The sequence below is a fragment of the Sander lucioperca genome, chromosome 18, assembly GCF_008315115.2.
Source record: "Sander lucioperca isolate FBNREF2018 chromosome 18, SLUC_FBN_1.2, whole genome shotgun sequence".
Lineage (NCBI taxonomy): Eukaryota > Metazoa > Chordata > Actinopteri > Perciformes > Percidae > Sander > Sander lucioperca.
The window spans coordinates 4,568,730-4,590,729 of record NC_050190.1 but is presented as its reverse complement, the minus strand read 5'-3'; the positions used below and the strand labels follow the sequence as shown (position 1 = coordinate 4,590,729).

The window sequence follows — 22,000 nt, the reverse complement described above, 5'->3', positions numbered from 1 at the left end:
AAAAACATTACTCAGTGTTTTCCTGTTCCTCTGTGCTGCTCCGTCTGCCTTTACCCCCCGTATGCCCTCTACTTTTTCACCTCTCGGTCCATTAGGATTGTTGCCAAGAAAACAGGGATTATTAATTACACACAATATTTGTTTGTATTCTGAGTCTTTAGGATAACACAACCAACTGCATGTGTGTAATGTTAGTGATTATATCTTAACTACAATATAGAAAATATTAATAAAACTGTAAACATCGTTTTTTTTCTGCAAGTACATATTAATAGTACACAGAGAACATGACATGTTAAATAAAAAAGGTTCTCCAAAGTGAAAAAGAAATGTTTATTTTTTACACAAATCAATACAATATGATAATTGATCAAACAATACAGTAAGCAAGTTCAAGATTCTAGTACTAAATAAGATTACTTCACTTTTCACTTATACGCCAAATTAATAATTTTATACATTTCAGACATTAAACAGACAACCATGGGGTCAACCTACCCAACGAGCACTAATATCAGACATAACAGCCATGGATTTACCTATAACTTCATTTTTCTCCACAAAAGCTTGCCTAATCTTATCCAAAGTTGTATTGTGTGTGTGCCCGTGTGTGTGTGTTTGTATGTGTGTATATGTGTGTGTTGTGTGTGTGTGTTGATAGCAATACACCAACAAAGACAATAGTTTATTCACAACATTTAAATCATAATCACTGGCAGGTGAATTGACTCAAACAATGGCAGGATCTTTTCTTTCATCTTGCTGTCTCATTACTGCCAATTATAATGTCTCCTTCGTTCTCTCCTTGGTTCTCTCCTTGGTTCTCTTCTTTCTTCTCTCCTTTCTTCTTTGTTGTCATCGTTGAGCCAGGATGCGAACAGAGCAGCACCCAGAGCTACAATCCCTACAGCTGCCACTCCAATCGCAGCTGCTTTGATAACCTGCGAAAGACAAATAAGTGGCGGTCTCAAGGTCAAGGATGTGTAAAACATTTAATAATTTTAATTGTGGTTGTACTAGAATACAACTAAGTTTCAAGTTAAAGTTGAAATATAATTAAACACACACACACACACACACACACACACACACACACACACACACACACACACACACACACACACACACACACACAGCTGTGTATCACTTTGATAAAGGGATTTGCCACTGAAATATCAATAAAATATAGTTCAACATCTGAATAACTTTCATTTCTCTGTTTTTCTGGGAGAAAAAAAATATTATTAAGAATTGAAATGTTTCAAGAGAATATATACTACTTGGTATTTGTAAACCAGTCAAGTTATATGAATATTTTAATTATTTTCCCAATCCCCTTTCTGATGGTATTAATCGTCAGCCTTATTCTGCACTAGACATTAAGTGTATCTACATTTAAATACTACCTCACTATATAGTAGTAGCCATTCCAATGCAGGCTTTAATGATCTACAAACAAACTACTTTGCTAATTGTAGTTGTATCTCATTGAAAGAAGCCTTAATGTTTACTTAAGGCTCTCTCCAATCATATCAGTCATATCAAAGCTTTACCATTTGTCCTAGAAAGGACCAGCGTTTGCATGTTAAAGGGACAGCTCACTCCAAAATCAAAAAAACATTTTCTCCTCTTACCTGCAGTGCTATTTATCAATCTACCGTTAGGTTGTTTTGGTCCAAATTGCCCAGTGTTGGATATAACGACCAGAGAGATGGCTGCCTTCTTCGAAAACTTCAATATATTGGAACTAGATGGCACTCGGCTTGTGGTGCTCAAAGAGCCAAAAAATACATATGACAGACTCAAGTCTCTTTCCAGAAATCATGACCTGGCCACTCAAGATACTTCACCTACCTGGGTGTGAGCAGTTTCAAATAGGAACTATTTTCTTTCCACCAAACTACACCCCCCAATCGTATCACAACGCAGAAGAAATTGAAGTGATTGTGCATAATTATACAGTTAACGGGTAGTGTGTTTTAAATACATTTATTTTTTGTGGCCCTTTGAGCACCACAATGCGAATGCCAGCTGGTGGCATTATAATGGATAGCAGGCAGATTACTCCCACACTGGGCAACTCTCACCAAAACAATCTAAACTCTTAAAAAGCACTACAGGTTAGAGGAAAACTATGTATTTTTGATTTTAGGGTAAACTGTCCCTTTAAGCAGTCCTGCAAACAGAAGTATAAAAGCCACAGGATACCCACCTGTCTAGACTCTGGCTTGCCGTAGCGTAGGTCTGTGACAAAGTGCTCGCAGTTCCTAGTGAAGGTAGAGTACGGCAGCTCCAGACCCACCATGCTACAGGCCTCCTTCACGATGATGTAACTCTCATGAGGCTGGTGCTTGTAATCTAGGAGGTTGTTGACCTTGACATTATCATTGCCGACCACTTCCCAGATCTTCTCACGCTTCACCTGTCCTACATCGATATCCAGGGCCATCAACGAAGAACCAGAAGAGCTTGAATCATCATCTATGTGTGTTTTATAAAAGAGACAGACAGGAAAGAAGTTAGAATAAAAAGAAAAGAGACATAGAGAAAGGGATATAGAGGGGCAAACAATATGTTGCCATTCATCAAGTCTTGTGTTTACTATTATTTTATATTTACATGCACGTAAAAACGACATAATTACCAACAAACTATAATGGAGGACAGTGACAGGCAAAACGTTATAGATGGTCTTCCAAGATGAAGGTAGTAAATGCAACATTTCACTCACTTGGAGTAGTCAAATGAACAACTTCCATTCCACCGATGTAGAGGGCCCAGTGCTGATACATCCCACGGTCGATCTCGATCAGGTCTCCGGGCTTTGCATCAATCTAAAATCATGAGAAAAACAATTCAAATGTATAAATCATAAAAATAACAAACTTCACATCTAGTCAGTACCACAGGTACCCCCTGGAGTTTTTGACCATGTGTACGATCATGTGGGTGATTGACAGTTATACCCATTATTTCAGCAAAATTAGCTTCTATAGGAAGGTTTTTCAAACAGGTAAACCCACGAAAATAGCCAATAGACTCCTTTCCTATTGCCAGTAGACGAGTACCTCTGTCTGTTTTTGTTATTGGTGAGTCACATTTGACATCAGGAATGTGCCATAAAACAGGTGTTAACTTTTTCTGCTACAGCTTTCTGATACAGTGGACAAAACTGCAAACTCAAAATGTTGGGTTTAAACTGAAGCAGCTTTAAATGTACACTAACTTATCAGTGACAGCAGAGCTCAGTAGCAGGAGACTTACCTCTGTTGGATCCATCTCTTCAGTTCTTCATCTATCAGTAAGAGTAGCAGCGACCTGCAGCCAATTTATGCTGCCGGAGACTGAAACGTAAGGGCGCTTACGTGTCGGAAATGAAAGTGCTCACCTGATAACGGGTGTCAAACACAAGATGCAAATTGACAGATTATAAGCAGAAAGTACACATTATATAACCAGGAACTGTTAGGTGGTGCTAAGTGCAATAAAGCAATAAAGGCTAAGTTTCATTTCTTAAGCTCTTAACTAGGCCGTAAGAAAAACATTACTCAGTGTTTTCCTGTTCCTCTGTGCTGCTCCGTCTGCCTTTACCCCCCGTATGCCCTCTACTTTTTCACCTCTCGGTCCATTAGGATTGTTGCCAAGAAAACAGGGATTATTAATTACACACAATATTTGTTTGTATTCTGAGTCTTTAGGATAACACAACCAACTGCATGTGTGTAATGTTAGTGATTATATCTTAACTACAATATAGAAAATATTAATAAAACTGTAAACATCGTTTTTTTTCTGCAAGTACATATTAATAGTACACAGAGAACATGACATGTTAAATAAAAAAGGTTCTCCAAAGTGAAAAAGAAATGTTTATTTTTTACACAAATCAATACAATATGATAATTGATCAAACAATACAGTAAGCAAGTTCAAGATTCTAGTACTAAATAAGATTACTTCACTTTTCACTTATACGCCAAATTAATAATTTTATACATTTCAGACATTAAACAGACAACCATGGGGTCAACCTACCCAACGAGCACTAATATCAGACATAACAGCCATGGATTTACCTATAACTTCATTTTTCTCCACAAAAGCTTGCCTAATCTTATCCAAAGTTGTATTGTGTGTGTGCCCGTGTGTGTGTGTTTGTATGTGTGTATATGTGTGTGTTGTGTGTGTGTGTTGATAGCAATACACCAACAAAGACAATAGTTTATTCACAACATTTAAATCATAATCACTGGCAGGTGAATTGACTCAAACAATGGCAGGATCTTTTCTTTCATCTTGCTGTCTCATTACTGCCAATTATAATGTCTCCTTCGTTCTCTCCTTGGTTCTCTCCTTGGTTCTCTTCTTTCTTCTCTCCTTTCTTCTTTGTTGTCATCGTTGAGCCAGGATGCGAACAGAGCAGCACCCAGAGCTACAATCCCTACAGCTGCCACTCCAATCGCAGCTGCTTTGATAACCTGCGAAAGACAAATAAGTGGCGGTCTCAAGGTCAAGGATGTGTAAAACATTTAATAATTTTAATTGTGGTTGTACTAGAATACAACTAAGTTTCAAGTTAAAGTTGAAATATAATTAAACACACACACACACACACACACACACACACACACACACACACACACACACACACACACACACACACACACACACACACACACACAGCTGTGTATCACTTTGATAAAGGGATTTGCCACTGAAATATCAATAAAATATAGTTCAACATCTGAATAACTTTCATTTCTCTGTTTTTCTGGGAGAAAAAAAATATTATTAAGAATTGAAATGTTTCAAGAGAATATATACTACTTGGTATTTGTAAACCAGTCAAGTTATATGAATATTTTAATTATTTTCCCAATCCCCTTTCTGATGGTATTAATCGTCAGCCTTATTCTGCACTAGACATTAAGTGTATCTACATTTAAATACTACCTCACTATATAGTAGTAGCCATTCCAATGCAGGCTTTAATGATCTACAAACAAACTACTTTGCTAATTGTAGTTGTATCTCATTGAAAGAAGCCTTAATGTTTACTTAAGGCTCTCTCCAATCATATCAGTCATATCAAAGCTTTACCATTTGTCCTAGAAAGGACCAGCGTTTGCATGTTAAAGGGACAGCTCACTCCAAAATCAAAAAAACATTTTCTCCTCTTACCTGCAGTGCTATTTATCAATCTACCGTTAGGTTGTTTTGGTCCAAATTGCCCAGTGTTGGATATAACGACCAGAGAGATGGCTGCCTTCTTCGAAAACTTCAATATATTGGAACTAGATGGCACTCGGCTTGTGGTGCTCAAAGAGCCAAAAAATACATATGACAGACTCAAGTCTCTTTCCAGAAATCATGACCTGGCCACTCAAGATACTTCACCTACCTGGGTGTGAGCAGTTTCAAATAGGAACTATTTTCTTTCCACCAAACTACACCCCCCAATCGTATCACAACGCAGAAGAAATTGAAGTGATTGTGCATAATTATACAGTTAACGGGTAGTGTGTTTTAAATACATTTATTTTTTGTGGCCCTTTGAGCACCACAATGCGAATGCCAGCTGGTGGCATTATAATGGATAGCAGGCAGATTACTCCCACACTGGGCAACTCTCACCAAAACAATCTAAACTCTTAAAAAGCACTACAGGTTAGAGGAAAACTATGTATTTTTGATTTTAGGGTAAACTGTCCCTTTAAGCAGTCCTGCAAACAGAAGTATAAAAGCCACAGGATACCCACCTGTCTAGACTCTGGCTTGCCGTAGCGTAGGTCTGTGACAAAGTGCTCGCAGTTCCTAGTGAAGGTAGAGTACGGCAGCTCCAGACCCACCATGCTACAGGCCTCCTTCACGATGATGTAACTCTCATGAGGCTGGTGCTTGTAATCTAGGAGGTTGTTGACCTTGACATTATCATTGCCGACCACTTCCCAGATCTTCTCACGCTTCACCTGTCCTACATCGATATCCAGGGCCATCAACGAAGAACCAGAAGAGCTTGAATCATCATCTATGTGTGTTTTATAAAAGAGACAGACAGGAAAGAAGTTAGAATAAAAAGAAAAGAGACATAGAGAAAGGGATATAGAGGGGCAAACAATATGTTGCCATTCATCAAGTCTTGTGTTTACTATTATTTTATATTTACATGCACGTAAAAACGACATAATTACCAACAAACTATAATGGAGGACAGTGACAGGCAAAACGTTATAGATGGTCTTCCAAGATGAAGGTAGTAAATGCAACATTTCACTCACTTGGAGTAGTCAAATGAACAACTTCCATTCCACCGATGTAGAGGGCCCAGTGCTGATACATCCCACGGTCGATCTCGATCAGGTCTCCGGGCTTTGCATCAATCTAAAATCATGAGAAAAACAATTCAAATGTATAAATCATAAAAATAACAAACTTCACATCTAGTCAGTACCACAGGTACCCCCTGGAGTTTTTGACCATGTGTACGATCATGTGGGTGATTGACAGTTATACCCATTATTTCAGCAAAATTAGCTTCTATAGGAAGGTTTTTCAAACAGGTAAACCCACGAAAATAGCCAATAGACTCCTTTCCTATTGCCAGTAGACGAGTACCTCTGTCTGTTTTTGTTATTGGTGAGTCACATTTGACATCAGGAATGTGCCATAAAACAGGTGTTAACTTTTTCTGCTACAGCTTTCTGATACAGTGGACAAAACTGCAAACTCAAAATGTTGGGTTTAAACTGAAGCAGCTTTAAATGTACACTAACTTATCAGTGACAGCAGAGCTCAGTAGCAGGAGACTTACCTCTGTTGGATCCATCTCTTCAGTTCTTCATCTATCAGTAAGAGTAGCAGCGACCTGCAGCCAATTTATGCTGCCGGAGACTGAAACGTAAGGGCGCTTACGTGTCGGAAATGAAAGTGCTCACCTGATAACGGGTGTCAAACACAAGATGCAAATTGACAGATTATAAGCAGAAAGTACACATTATATAACCAGGAACTGTTAGGTGGTGCTAAGTGCAATAAAGCAATAAAGGCTAAGTTTCATTTCTTAAGCTCTTAACTAGGCCGTAAGAAAAACATTACTCAGTGTTTTCCTGTTCCTCTGTGCTGCTCCGTCTGCCTTTACCCCCCGTATGCCCTCTACTTTTTCACCTCTCGGTCCATTAGGATTGTTGCCAAGAAAACAGGGATTATTAATTACACACAATATTTGTTTGTATTCTGAGTCTTTAGGATAACACAACCAACTGCATGTGTGTAATGTTAGTGATTATATCTTAACTACAATATAGAAAATATTAATAAAACTGTAAACATCGTTTTTTTTCTGCAAGTACATATTAATAGTACACAGAGAACATGACATGTTAAATAAAAAAGGTTCTCCAAAGTGAAAAAGAAATGTTTATTTTTTACACAAATCAATACAATATGATAATTGATCAAACAATACAGTAAGCAAGTTCAAGATTCTAGTACTAAATAAGATTACTTCACTTTTCACTTATACGCCAAATTAATAATTTTATACATTTCAGACATTAAACAGACAACCATGGGGTCAACCTACCCAACGAGCACTAATATCAGACATAACAGCCATGGATTTACCTATAACTTCATTTTTCTCCACAAAAGCTTGCCTAATCTTATCCAAAGTTGTATTGTGTGTGTGCCCGTGTGTGTGTGTTTGTATGTGTGTATATGTGTGTGTTGTGTGTGTGTGTTGATAGCAATACACCAACAAAGACAATAGTTTATTCACAACATTTAAATCATAATCACTGGCAGGTGAATTGACTCAAACAATGGCAGGATCTTTTCTTTCATCTTGCTGTCTCATTACTGCCAATTATAATGTCTCCTTCGTTCTCTCCTTGGTTCTCTCCTTGGTTCTCTTCTTTCTTCTCTCCTTTCTTCTTTGTTGTCATCGTTGAGCCAGGATGCGAACAGAGCAGCACCCAGAGCTACAATCCCTACAGCTGCCACTCCAATCGCAGCTGCTTTGATAACCTGCGAAAGACAAATAAGTGGCGGTCTCAAGGTCAAGGATGTGTTTAATAATTTTAATTGTGGTTGTACTAGAATACAACTAAGTTTCAAGTTAAAGTTGAAATATAATTAAACACACACACACACACACACACACACACACACACACACACACACACACACACACACACACACACACACAGCTGTGTATCACTTTGATAAAGGGATTTGCCACTGAAATATCAATAAAATATAGTTCAACATCTGAATAACTTTCATTTCTCTGTTTTTCTGGGAGAAAAAAAATATTATTAAGAATTGAAATGTTTCAAGAGAATATATACTACTTGGTATTTGTAAACCAGTCAAGTTATATGAATATTTTAATTATTTTCCCAATCCCCTTTCTGATGGTATTAATCGTCAGCCTTATTCTGCACTAGACATTAAGTGTATCTACATTTAAATACTACCTCACTATATAGTAGTAGCCATTCCAATGCAGGCTTTAATGATCTACAAACAAACTACTTTGCTAATTGTAGTTGTATCTCATTGAAAGAAGCCTTAATGTTTACTTAAGGCTCTCTCCAATCATATCAGTCATATCAAAGCTTTACCATTTGTCCTAGAAAGGACCAGCGTTTGCATGTTAAAGGGACAGCTCACTCCAAAATCAAAAAACATTTTCTCCTCTTACCTGCAGTGCTATTTATCAATCTACCGTTAGGTTGTTTTGGTCCAAATTGCCCAGTGTTGGATATAACGACCAGAGAGATGGCTGCCTTCTTCGAAAACTTCAATATATTGGAACTAGATGGCACTCGGCTTGTGGTGCTCAAAGAGCCAAAAAATACATATGACAGACTCAAGTCTCTTTCCAGAAATCATGACCTGGCCACTCAAGATACTTCACCTACCTGGGTGTGAGCAGTTTCAAATAGGAACTATTTTCTTTCCACCAAACTACACCCCCCAATCGTATCACAACGCAGAAGAAATTGAAGTGATTGTGCATAATTATACAGTTAACGGGTAGTGTGTTTTAAATACATTTATTTTTTGTGGCCCTTTGAGCACCACAATGCGAGTGCCAGCTGGCGGCATTATAATGGATAGCAGGCAGATTACTCCCACACTGGGCAACTCTCACCAAAACAATCTAAACTCTTAAAAAGCACTACAGGTTAGAGCTGAAGATCTTTGCCCGAACCCGACGGGACCCGACGGGACCCGACGGGACCCGACGGGACCCGACGGGTTCGGTCGGGTTCGGTCTTCACTTCTATCATGTTACACGGGCTCGGGCTTGCGCTCCGAGTTGCGCAGTAAACGAGCGGTCAGGTGAAGCGTTTCGATTAGCGTGAAAATGGATGCTGAGGAGGTGAAACAGAGGCTGGCTTCTGGAGGGCTTATTTTATTTCTTTGTTCCAATTTCCAACTGGCCGATAGCCTCCGTTAGTCATGAATAAATTATGTTAAAAAATGTATAAATTACTCATTCTTGACGGAAGACAAAACAGCTGTGTGCGTGCGGCGCAGTCTCTTTTTTCTTTCTCTCCCTTTTCCGCCGAGTGGTGCGTGTGCCCACTCGCTGTGTGAAGCGCGTGTCCGCGCTATTCTCCGACACTCTAATCACTGCTGATAGACGGCCTTTTGTACAGTCGAGCTGTAAACGGGTTCGGGCTTTTAAAAATTTGTCAATCAAAATGTACTTGTCGGGCTCGGGCCGAATTCTGTCGGGCTCGGGCCTTGTCGAGCCGAACTTTTAAGGCCCGATTACAGCTCTACTACAGATTAGAGGAAAAATATGTATTTTTGATTTTAGGGTAAACTGTCCCTTTAAGCAGTCCTGCAAACAGAAGTATAAAAGCCACAGGATACCCACCTGTCTAGACTCTGGCTTGCCGTAGCGTAGGTCTGTGACAAAGTGCTCGCAGTTCTTAGTGAAGATAGAGTACGGCAGCTCCAGACCCACCATGCTACAGGCCTCCTTCACGATGATGTAACTCTCATGAGGCTGGTGCTTGTAATCTAGGAGGTTGTTGACCTTGAAACTATCGTTGCTGACCACTTCCCAGATCTTCTCACGCTTCACCTTTCCTATGGGGCTGTCCAGGACCATCAACGCAAAACCAGAAGAGCCTGAATCCTCATCTATGTGTGTTTTATAGAAGAGACAAATAGGAAAGAAGTTAGAATAAAAAGAAAAGAGGTATAGAGAAAAGGATTTAGAGGGACAAACGATAAATTGCTATTCATCAAGTCTCTGTCTTTGTCTATTATTTTACATTTACATGCATGTAATTGGTTGATAATGTCAATCTGAGCATAACATAATAATACAACATAATTACCAACAAAACGAGAGTGACAGGCAAAAGGTTATAGATGGTCTTCCAAGATGAAGGTAGTAAATGCAACATTTCACTCACTTGGAGTAGTCAAATGAACAACTTCCATTCCACCGATGTAGAGGGCCCAGTGCTGATACATCCCACGGTCGATCTCGATCAGGTCTCCGGGCTTTGCATTAAACTAAAATCATAAGAAAAACAATTATAATACATAAATCATAAAAATAATAAACTTCACGTGTAGTCAGTACCGCAGGTACCCCCTGGAGTTTTTGACCATGTGTACGATCATGTGGGTGATTGACAGTTATACCCATTATTTCAGCAAAATTAGCTTCTATAGGAAGGTTTTCCAAACAGGTAAACCCACGAAAATAGCCAATAGACTCCTTTCCTATTGCCAGTAGACGAGTATCCCTGTCTGTTTTTGAATCAGGAACGTGCCAGAAAACAGGTGTTAACTTTTTCTGCTACAGCTTTCTGATACAGTGGACAAAACTGCAAACTCAAAATGTTGGGTCTCGCTTCCCAGACATACAAACAGTGTGACTTCAGTCAGTTGTAAGTTGATGAGCGAGGCGGTTGATACACTCTCTGGAGGACCAATTGCTGCTGGGTGATGGAAAATGCGTCGCTAAATGTGCGCTGCTTTTGAATGTCAACACAGACACCCAGTTCGTAATACTGCAAATGAAAGGGCTTTCATCAGTTGACCTTAGGCTCAATTAACATTGTGCTACCAAATTCGGCGATATAGTGGCTTAACAGACATTTATTTAAATGAAAATCTTCAGGATTATTACTTTAACATAGCCTGACGTTGTCATACTCAGATTCTAGTCAGAATATGAGTCTGATACTGCTCCATTGGGCTGTGATTATGGGGCGTGTTTCAACCATAGACTGTATATAGAATGGACCAACAGATCCTGTTGCTCTGGACGGAGACCAGTGAAGGATATTAGAAGCACTTTTCCGGTGAGTGCCGAGCGTTACTGCGCAGCCTCCAACTGAGAGAGACGACGTAAATGTGACGTGAGCAACCTGTCTGAAAGTTGTAAGTCTTCTGGTAGCTGTGCCAAGAGAAATCTCAATCATTCCGAATATTGCAGAGACGGAGAGCGTAGGTATATGTAAGGACATAATATGGACGCAGGCTAATTATTGCTAACTAAAATGCTAGTTAGGGCCCGAGCGCCGACAGCGGCGAAGGCCCTATTGAAACTGAAGGAATTATTATTTTCTTCAAGTAAATTGGCTTTTTGAAGGGCTTAACATATTCAAAAACTCACCAAATTTGGCGGTCGCATCAAGTCTGCTGAAAATTTACGTATTTTAAGGGTTTCGGGAATAGGTGCCCAATAATGGCTCTCTAGCGCCCCCTACAAAGTTAAAAAAATTGAGCCCCTGCAGTGCGTTTATCGTATACTCACGAAACTTGGTACACTTATGTATCATGTCAAGGCATACAAAAGATGTCATTAGAACCATACCCTAAACCCAACAGAAAGTCCGCCATTTTGAATTCAACGTTCGAAATTAGTGCGATTTTGGCCATTTCCACGTCGTACTTTAACAAACTCCTCCTAGAGATTTCATCCGATCAACTTCAAATTCGGTCTGTGCCATCTTAAGACATTAAAGATGAAAAGTTGTTAAAAGAAAAACTTTCGTCATAGGACGTGGCCGTGGTGGGGCGGCCATTTTGTGCATTTCGCCATCAAAACAGGAAGTGGCTGTAACTTGAGTGTACAGTGTCCAACTGGCTCGAAACTTTTCAGGATTTGTAAGAGTCCAACCCTGAGGACAAATAAAGGCCGATATTTACTTAAAGTCATAGCGCCCCCTAGTGGAAACAGGAAGTAGGCCTAAAAGTCAAGGTGCTACACTTTAACAAACTCCTCCTAGAGATTTCATCGGATGGACTTGGTCTGTATCATCCCAACACCTTAAAGATGAAAAGTTATTAAAAGAAAAACTTTTCTGTGGGCGTGGCGGCCATTTTGAGTGTTTAGTGATGAACAAAGAAATTGTTGTAACTTGAGTGTACGTTGTCGTATCTGCCCGAAATTTCTCAGGATTGACAAGGGTCCAGGCCTGAGGACATCTACATGCCAATATTGACTTTTGGTCATAGCGCCCCCCGCTGGCAACAGGAAATGTGCCTTATATGACAAACATCATCTGATTTACATGAAACTTATGTGTGGTCTACATGTGGTAATGAGCCGCCCCCTATACTTTAACCACGCCCACTTACTCAGGCCACGCCCATTTTCATATTTGAACCATTTAAGGTATACCCTTGTGTGAGGTATCATTGAACTCAGCAGAGCGTTCCTTATTCATTGGTTATGGTTTGGCCCGCCCCCTATGCCTAAACCACGCCCCTTTCATAACATTTGTACCGTTTCAGGTAGACCCTTGTGTGAGGTATCAATGACCTCAGCAGAGAATCATTGCTATTATTTGCTCAATTATGCTATAATGCTCAAAATCCTTAGAATAGCTTTTAATTCCATAATATCATTGCATTGGGAACACTGCACATTCAATTCCAAATCAAAACATGACCAAAATTGATCAAGTTTTTGTTATACCTTTACAGAAAGTGAAGAAAAATGAATGTTAGGCTGTTCAAAAAAATAGCAGACAAACTCAAACATTTACTGTATGAACTGAAAAATGTCTCAAGGGTCTGCTTTACTTTGAATCACTGCACTAATATTTAGTTGCATAACCATTATTGCTGAGAACTGCTTCACATCTGTGTTGCATGGAGTCGACCAACTTCTGGCACCTGTGAACAGGTATTCCAGCTCAGGACAATTGAACTACATTCCTCAATTCCTCTGCATTACTAGGTTTTGCCTCAGAAACAGCATTTTTGATGTCACCCCACAAGTTTTCTATGGGATTGAGGTCTGGGGATTGGGCTCCATAACATCATTTTTTGCTCGCTTACTGGTGTGTTTTGGGTCATTGTCTTGTTGAAAGACTCATTTCAAAGGCATTTCCTCTTCAGCATAAGGCAACATGACCTCTTCAAGTATTTTGATGTATTGAAACTGATCCATGATCCCTGGTATGTGATAAATAGGCCCAACACCACAGTATGAGAAACATCCCCATAATATGATTTTTGCACCATCATGCTTTACTGTCTTCACAGTGTACTGTGGCTTCAATTCAGTGCATGGGGGTCGTCGGACAAACTGTCTGCGGCCCCTAGACCCAAAAAGAACAGTTTTGCTCTCATCAGTCCACAGAATGTTGCCCCATTTCTGCTTTGGCAAATTTCAACCTATTCAGTACATGTCTTTTTTTCAGCAATGGGACTTTGCGGGGGCTTCTAGCTGATAGCTTTGCTTCACATAGCCTTCTTCTGATCGTAACAGTACTCACAGGTAACTTCTTTGATTTTCCTGGAGCTGATCATTGGTTGAGCCTTTGCCAATTTGGCTATTCTTCGATCCATTCGAATGGTAGTTGACCGTTTTTTTCCCACGTCGTTCAGGCTTCGGGTGCCATTTCAAGGCATTTGAAATCATTTTGGCTGAGCAGCCTATAATATTCTGCACTTCTTTATATGTTTTCCCCTCTCCAATCAACTTTTTAATCAAAGTCTGCTGTTCCTCAGAGCAATGTCTGGAACGACCCATTTTGTTGAGTATTTCAGTGTGAAATGCACTATAACCAGCATGCAAAAATATTAAATATGGGCCATAACTGACACCTGTTTCTTCACAGAATCAATCACCTCACTAATTGAACACAACACTGCTATTATTTTGAACATGCCCCTTTCAATTACAGATTCAATTACACAGAATGAGCAGCATGCATGTCATGACTGTTGGGTCTGTTGGTTTTCTGACTCTACAACACTTACTAGTAAATTATTTGCCATATAGAAATACCACTTCTACCAAAAAAATTATTTATGAGGTTAATGATATTGGACTGCTATTATTTTGAACATCATTGACGGCAGAGCTCAGTAGCAGGAGACTTACCCTTGTTGGAGCCATCTCTTCAGTTCTTCATCTATCAATAAGAGTAGCGGGGACCTGCAGCCAATTTATGCTGCCAGAGACTGAAACCTAAGTGTGCTTACGTCTCAGAAACGAAAGTGCTCACCTGATAACAGGTGTCAAACACAAGATGCAAAGACAAATTATAAGCACAAAGTACACATTATGTAACCAGTTGTACCAGTTGTACCAGGCGTTGTTAGGCGGTGCTAAGTGCAATAAAGCAGCAAAGACTAAGTTTCATTTCTCGTGAGCTGGTCAGTAGGTGCACTCAGGCCTTTGCATGACAAAGCAAAGTTGAGCAAACAATCTTCTCAGTCAGAGCCAGCTACTGCTGGAAAAGTCTCCCAGTTGGTTTAAGATAAAGCTTTAACTACCTAACCTTGACACAGAAACTTAAGAGATGGCCTAATGCAAATGTAACAGCCTGGAAATGCGAGATAGAAATGATCACTCAGAAAACGATGTTTTCTCTCCGGTAGCTCCACCAAGAATTGTTGTATTTAAAATAAATGCAAAAAGATATTTGAATGCACAATTACAACAATTACTCGCTTTCAGGTGAACATTAACAAAAATAGTATAAACAAAAGCTTACATATACACTCTTAAATATGCTTTAAATAAACAAAACATTATTTAAACATATTCATTTCTCTGTAAAGTCTTTCTTACTTACAATGAACAGTTTCCAAAAATAGCAACACAATATACAGTCAGTGTTTCCCACAGGTTAAGAATGTATTTGTGGTGGTGTGTGGCGTGGGATGTGACGGTGCAGCGCGTAATGGCTGGGTTTAGTAATAATGGGTTCAGTTATAAACTAGTCAAACGAAGGTGAAAACAATGACTACATAACATTATCAGATCATTTAGAAAGAAATAACTATTTACATATTAAACAAATTAGACTAAAAGATGATAGATGAAAATATGCGTGAAAATGAAAATACACTATGCGGCATCTGACACAATTTCAGGGTATTTATTAAGGCTGTACAATATGAGGAAAATATGCGATATGCCCTAACGTTGAATATTGTGATAATTATATAACTTGTGATAACATTTTAAAATGTAGCCTACTCAGTTCTGCATTTCTGCTGCTTTCAGTATTTTGCTAAAATACAACAAATTGCTCGTTACATTTTAAACAAATGACAAAAAAGTGTAACCATGATGTGCTTTGTCAATTAAATCTTTTTTTTTTTTTTGCCAAATGTTAATGGTTCAGCAGATAAAATACCTGTAATTCTATACTATGATCCATACAGAAAGTTACATATTATTAACACTGTTCCCTCCTAACTCCTGTTAAACCATATATGACTAGGGCTATCTAAAGTTAATTCTTGTTCATTCTGTTGGTTAGATTATTTTTGAAGTGTATTAATCCGTGATTTGGGGATCCTAAACACGCTGTTCTGTTCTATACATGTCCTGTTACACTCATTTATATCTCATCTGAGCAGATTACTGTCATTCAAACAACTCTGAGTTGTAGTTTAAAACTTTTACAGCCAACTTAATAAACTTAAGGGTTTTATTCTGGGTCGGGTCCATAAATACAGTTAATGGATACAGGCACGGAGAACTGAAGGCTCGGTTAGCAACGATTAGCTCTGATTAGCAGTTAGCTATAGTCAGCTCCGACTAACTAGCTGACTATAGCTATAGATATGGAGCAGAGGAGACTGCCGGGGGAGAGGGGTAACAACCAGACTCTGATAAATGACGTTTGGGGAGCTTTCACAGCAGCGCGGCTGCGTTGTTTCTACGGCTTTATTAGTACAGTTAATCCCATTGCATTTTTGCAAGTCCACCAGCAGCATGCTACTACTAACATAACAATAGGCTCTCTGAGCAAGTGCAACATTGACGCTCTTATGCACGCGGCACGCAATTTCACAAAGGGGAGGGGCTGGAGGCAGCTGGTCTGTGTGCGCTGTAAAAAATAGACCGTTGTTTGTAGAGTGCGGATCGGGCCGCATTTTTCTGTCCGAGCCAGGCCCGCGTCCGACAGAGCAGTAACCGAGCCCGGCCCGAGCCCGACAGGCATTAAGATATTCATGTCCGAGCCCGACACAGTTAAAATCTCATTTTTTTCTCATACTAATGACATACGTTTGTTTGTGTGGAAAGCCCACTTTTGTTAAGAAACTGTAGGAAGGCATTCGGAAATGTCAACAGATGAGCGCATCAACGCACACAGGGCAACCATAGACATTATATAATGGACCAACAGATCCCGTTGCTCTGGACGGAGACCAGTGAAGGATATTAGAAGCACTTTTCCGGTGAGCGCAGAGCGTTACTGCGCAGCCTCCAACTGAGAGAGACGACGCAAACGTGACGTGAGCAACCTGTCTGAAAGTTATAAGTCTTCTGGTAGCTGTGCCAAGAGAAATCTCAATCATTCCCAATCTTGCAGAGACGGAGAGCGTAGGTATATGTAAGGAGATAACATAGGCACAGGCTAATTATTGCGAACTAAAATGCTAGTTAACATTAGTAATTAAACTTAAACAGCTAATGTAAGTCGAAATTGCCTGCGAGCTTCTCCTGTACTATACGGTAATTCCTCTACTATGCGACAGTAAGTCGCGTGGTTATGACAAAATTGTTAGCCTATTTTTATAAAAACGTCTGCTACGGAGCCATAACATGAGGTACAAGGTAATGGAGCCTTTTAGACATTGTCGTGTTGCTTTAGAAATAGTGGCCTACGAAATTTCCCGGTAGATTTTGTGGTCCCACTCCGCCCCTGTTAATGTATTTTGCTGTTTTGTAATGTATCATATTGTATTGTGGTGTACTGTATTTATAACATTGCTGTGAATGTTCTTAGTCATCCACATCATAGTTATTCTAGAGACCTGCCCAGGGATGACTAACTCTCACATGACACATTCATATTTAAATTTTAATTACAGGTATGTGCACTGCCCCTCCCTGGGAAATAAATAGAAACATAAAATGCTACTGTGTTAAAGTTTCTGTAAAGTTTTTGCAGTGACCTGATCTGTATGTTAAAAGCATATCTAATCGGGTCATTGTTAAAATCTGCAGATTATTTTCTTTAGATTTTTAGAGGCAGAGATCTTCACCCTATTGCCCTTTCGCTGATACAGAGTCAAAGATGGACAGGTTAGTTAATGAAACGTCCTACTGAAGTGAAATGAGATGGCTCACAATCACTTCAGGGCAAACAAGGCAACATGGCTTTGCAAATAACTTACTTAATTCTGATACTCCTCACACGTTTTACATGCACTGGACACTGTATACCGTGGATCTCTGAGGTTCATCACTGGTCTCGTTTGTGCTACGTTTGTGCTGATTTGTGGCGTTAAAAGAAACATCAGGTGTGAAAAGGCTTTGTGTAGGAAAATACATTTTAATGACAAATTTGCTTTCATGGAACATGTAACATAACATTGAATTGATGAAATAAAGCCTGATAATGTAACGAACGATAATGAACGATTGAATATTTGGAAAATTTGGATATTAATACGGGCTTGGTGATGTCACGCGTGTAACCTATAAAGCGTTATAACTTAAAAAACATAGTAGCACAAATGTTTTTTTAACAGCACAAATCAGCATGATTGAGACCATTTTGGGGAGATTTGGACATTAATGGGGGGCTGGGTGACGTCACTGGCCAGAAAATGTAAAGTTTAATTACTGAAAACCCTTAACAGCACAAACGATAATTTTTACGGCACAAACCGGCACAAATGAATAGCAGTGTTTTTAATAATTTTTGGATGACATGGGGGGCCAGCTTCACTCAGGTCTTGGACCGGACACTCTTGAAAAAGAGTGTCTTCCAGGTTAAATAAAGGTAAATAAAATAAAAACAATAACTTAATTTTCCCCTAAAACCCTCTGTCTGTCCAAAATCTCTCTGACACACTCTAACATTCAAACACTTAGTATCTATGAATCTCATTAGTTTAGTAGTTTCGCATTGCCAGACCTTCCTCCACAGCACTGCCTAGGAGGGTCTGGCTAGTCCACACAGCAGTCCTGGATGGGAGAAAAACGTGCTCTGGTTTATTGGCATGTCTTTTAACCAATCACAATCGTCTTGGGCGGTGCTAAGCGCCGGGCAGAGCAACGGTGCCTCTGCAAAATAGCCTCGAGAAGGAACTTGTTTTGGTGGAACGTGTGTACGTTCAAAGTTGTTTTAATCGTGCAAGAGAAAACTCAGATTGGACAGATAGTCTAGCTAGCTGTCTGGATTTACCCTGCAGAGATCTGAGGAGCAGTTATCCATAGTCCTCAGAAATCCACCGGATTGCAACACAAAGAAAGCAGAAGGTGACGGACATCCAGGCGAAAAGAGTGACATCCGGCGGAATTTCTGGCGGCACTCGAACAATCCCAGAAGGGGAATGTCGTGGATATAGACTACTTTAAATGCAGAAAAAAAAAACTTTTAATAAATTCAACACTTAATCTAATATCTATGTTTTTACAGGGATGAAATGTTATTTTGGTTTAAATATAATCAGATTATTGCTTAAATACAAATTACACTAAATGATTAATAAACTTGATTGACTTGGTTGAGGGTCATAAATAGAGTTGGGTGATATATTAATATGGTGCTGAAAGTACAGTATAGGCTACAATCTGCTTATAACAACTTGATAATGTAATATGTCACGGCTGTTTGCCTGTCAGCTTGTTTCAGAGTTCCTCTGCCCCCTAGAGGCCAACATCTATCATAGCAGCTTTAAAAATCTAATACACTTGCACAAATGTACTGTGGTAGTGGCAGGTGAACATTGGTAATATCAGACAAAGTGAACCGGATAAATTATTTGCAGGAAAGCATCCAAGCTGGGAGACCTGGAAGTTAAATTTCTCCCCAGGTCCTCATTAAGTGCTTAAAACAGGAAGTCCTCAATCAGACCAGCACAGGGATCCCACTGGCCTTTTAGCTCTGCAGGATGTTTGGAGAAATTCCCCACACTCAGATCAATGCTGCTGAGCCTTTTATTAAATACAGATGTAATACACTAAGTCCTGCATCCCCGGCCAAGAATCTTTTTTTCTTCTTTAGTTTTTTTCTCTCTCTGTATTTTCTCTTCAGTGTTCTGCTCTCTTCTGGTTGTCTTCACCTCATTGACAGCGGACAGAAGCCAGAGGAGGGATTTGACACCAAACATTCATCTCTCTTCCTGTCTGTCAGCGCTGCCTTTTACAACAGCACCTGTTGAACTGCATGCCATATATGCCGTCACCTGCCCGCTGCTTCACCCAGCCTCTCGGCATTGTATAGGCCTACCGTTTGCTTTCCCTCTTTTCATTCATTTCTCTCTCAGAGCACTAGAATAAGCCACATTGGTGCAAGTGGTGCACTTAAGACTGTATACTTGTAGTCTCTACATAAGAGACTGTTCTCCCCTGAAAAACGCTCCCATAGCTTTGTCAGCAACATTTAGAGTGGTGGTGCCCTCTAATGGCCTTAGTGATTATGACGGAAGCAAAGCAGGAAGTAAGGTAATGAAGTGAAACAGGCTGGCTACATTCCACGCGTAACGTATTCGGAGTGGACGTTCCAACCCTATGCTTTCACTATAGTCAATAAAACTGGCTACACTGGGCACGGGATCAGCGTGTCGTTGTGCGTATGCTCCGTGGAGATCTGCTATACAAGCGTAAAAATAGGACAGTCTTTTATTTATTATTTTTTAACCGAGGTGTGTGCGGCCATTTTACAGAGAAGTGGTTCATAAAGTGTCTGTCTTATAAATTAAACTACCGATATACAGGAAACGACTTAATGATTCATTTTGAGTTTCCCTCCCCTGCGTATTCTGATAACAGCTGACAGTAGATTGATGTTTTCACAGCGCTGTGCCGGCCCAAAAAAACAAAAAACAACAACAATCCCAAAGCAAAAGCTCACAGTGTCTCCTGTAACTCACACAATCCTACGCCGTGTGTGCCCAGCAGGTGTAGCCAGTTAAAAGATACATTACGCGGGACATACGCTCCGTGAACAGTCCGCATTCAATGTAGCCAAAGCGTAAGAGCACCTAGTCTCGCATTGCCAGGCGTATCTCCACAGCGCTGCGGAGGAAGGTCTGGCTACAGGAGCATACACTCCTGGATAGGAGAAAAAATTTTAAGGGGACGAACAGAACTATGTCACTTCTGCGTTGATTGCATAAAGTGAGCTAACGTAACAGATGTACTAATTAAACCCAAACCACAAATCTTTTTCTAAACCTAACCTAGTATTTTTTGTGCCTAAACCTAACCAAACAACCTTGATGACGTGTTTAAAACCCAACGCATTCTCATGAACAGGTTCGTATGATGTTGTATAAAAACGTATGCACAACAATTTGTATGACATCCTACTCAATTACGACAAACCAGCCGGTGTTTGGCGGTCTTTATAGTTAAATTTATTCAACAAAAGGTGACTGTGAGCCTGGTACAGGGCACTGTGAGGACCCGGTCATTTCAGCAGTCGTTAAGTTAAGTTTAGCTGACAGAAGGTGACCATCATGCGACGACGAGATTTAAGTTTAGGCAACAAAACGACTAGTTAAGATTAGAAAAAAGATTGTGGTTTGGGTTAAAACACTGACCCCCTTAAGTAGTACTCCCGGGACACAAACACCTGTTTCCTGGGTGAAAGTCTTGGGATTTCCCCTTAACTTTTTCCAGGACACAAACTCCGCTCCCTCACTTGAAAGCCATGTGTTATAGGACCCACCTATCGTCCCCGACCTCTCTTCATGGCGCTTTGCGCTCTTACACATCAGCAGTCAGTATGCTGCATACAGTAAAAAATATGTGAAATACATACGAGTTCCAGTGCATTATTTTTTGTAGCTATGCGGAGGGTTCATGAGAAGATGAAGGCAGAAAACGCTACTTTGGGTTGTATTTTCTGCCACCGCTAGGGGGCACTGAGTCATGAAACGCTCATATTGGTCTTATTAAAGGATTAAAGGGTAGAAATAAACAACCTTTATAGTGTTATGGTTTGCAGGACTTGTTGCTAGGGTACATAACAGATTTATTTTGATTTAATAACTCCCCTTCGCATATACAATCCATTTCCTTGTTTTGTCTTGCAAGCTAGCTGTTTCTCATGTTTGAAATCAAAGTGCTTTTTGTATCTAATGGTAAGTTTATACCTGGGATCATACTGGGAAATAAAACAATATATAACAATATCACATTAAAATTATCAAATATCACAATACATTTTAAACGTTTTTACGGTGCATAACTTACTGGAACAAAGCTGAGCAACGTGTTGTTGCTGGTGACAAAACCACTGATTAAATACGTTCATTGAAGCGATACTGTCGTTAAAGACCCGCTGATCGCTGTCCGATTCTCTGATATGAATGTCCACATTGCATTGTGGGATATCGGCTTTGAATGCGGCCAGCTCGGCTCATATCGTAGTGTTCTGTCTTAAAGCATACTGTAATATTTCACCGGTAATAAGACAGAAATAATATTATTTAAATAAAGAAATTAATGATGATGTAGCGTTATAGTTTGATAAATATCAATAAACAAAGCAATCCAGCTTCTCTGGCAATAAGACCGAAATAATAA

The 22,000-nt window shown here is 39.7% G+C and overlaps 3 protein-coding genes across 3 annotated transcripts; all 3 read right to left on the bottom strand.

Annotated features, from left to right (window-relative positions):
* Nucleotides 1–432: 432 nt before the first annotated feature.
* LOC116036808 (phospholipase A and acyltransferase 4-like) lies at nucleotides 433–3,511 on the bottom strand. The gene is made up of 4 exons (XM_031280469.2): nucleotides 3,265–3,511; nucleotides 2,732–2,834; nucleotides 2,213–2,481; nucleotides 433–941 (listed from the first exon to the last, which is right to left on the bottom strand). Exons 1-4 carry the CDS (start codon nucleotides 3,277–3,279, stop codon nucleotides 771–773), a joined length of 558 nt encoding a protein of 185 aa, XP_031136329.1. The 5' UTR covers nucleotides 3,280–3,511; the 3' UTR covers nucleotides 433–770.
* A 458-nt stretch (nucleotides 3,512–3,969) lies between these two features.
* On the bottom strand, nucleotides 3,970–7,059 carry LOC116036783 (phospholipase A and acyltransferase 4-like). The gene is made up of 4 exons (XM_031280415.2): nucleotides 6,812–7,059; nucleotides 6,279–6,381; nucleotides 5,760–6,028; nucleotides 3,970–4,478 (listed from the first exon to the last, which is right to left on the bottom strand). Exons 1-4 carry the CDS (start codon nucleotides 6,824–6,826, stop codon nucleotides 4,308–4,310), a joined length of 558 nt encoding a protein of 185 aa, XP_031136275.1. The 5' UTR covers nucleotides 6,827–7,059; the 3' UTR covers nucleotides 3,970–4,307.
* Nucleotides 7,060–7,522: 463 nt separating this feature from the next.
* LOC116036782 (phospholipase A and acyltransferase 4-like) lies at nucleotides 7,523–14,531 on the bottom strand. Its single transcript, XM_031280414.2, has 4 exons — nucleotides 14,378–14,531; nucleotides 10,440–10,542; nucleotides 9,893–10,161; nucleotides 7,523–8,025 (listed from the first exon to the last, which is right to left on the bottom strand). Exons 1-4 carry the CDS (start codon nucleotides 14,390–14,392, stop codon nucleotides 7,855–7,857), a joined length of 558 nt encoding a protein of 185 aa, XP_031136274.1. The 5' UTR covers nucleotides 14,393–14,531; the 3' UTR covers nucleotides 7,523–7,854.
* Between the last annotated feature and the right edge of the window lie 7,469 nt (nucleotides 14,532–22,000).

Excerpts from the sequence above, each read along its gene's own strand:
- LOC116036783 (XM_031280415.2), bottom strand. Across the intron at positions 6,029-6,278 it reads TGTTCATTTGACTACTCCAA|ATGATGATTCAAGCTCTTCT; the intron begins GTGAGTGAAATG and ends AAACACACATAG. Across the intron at positions 4,479-5,759 it reads GCAAGCCAGAGTCTAGACAG|GTTATCAAAGCAGCTGCGAT; the intron begins GTGGGTATCCTG and ends TGTCTTTCGCAG.
- LOC116036782 (XM_031280414.2), bottom strand. Across the intron at positions 10,162-10,439 it reads TGTTCATTTGACTACTCCAA|ATGAGGATTCAGGCTCTTCT; the intron begins GTGAGTGAAATG and ends AAACACACATAG. Across the intron at positions 8,026-9,892 it reads GCAAGCCAGAGTCTAGACAG|GTTATCAAAGCAGCTGCGAT; the intron begins GTGGGTATCCTG and ends TGTCTTTCGCAG.
- LOC116036808 (XM_031280469.2), bottom strand. Across the intron at positions 2,482-2,731 it reads TGTTCATTTGACTACTCCAA|ATGATGATTCAAGCTCTTCT; the intron begins GTGAGTGAAATG and ends AAACACACATAG. Across the intron at positions 942-2,212 it reads GCAAGCCAGAGTCTAGACAG|GTTATCAAAGCAGCTGCGAT; the intron begins GTGGGTATCCTG and ends TGTCTTTCGCAG.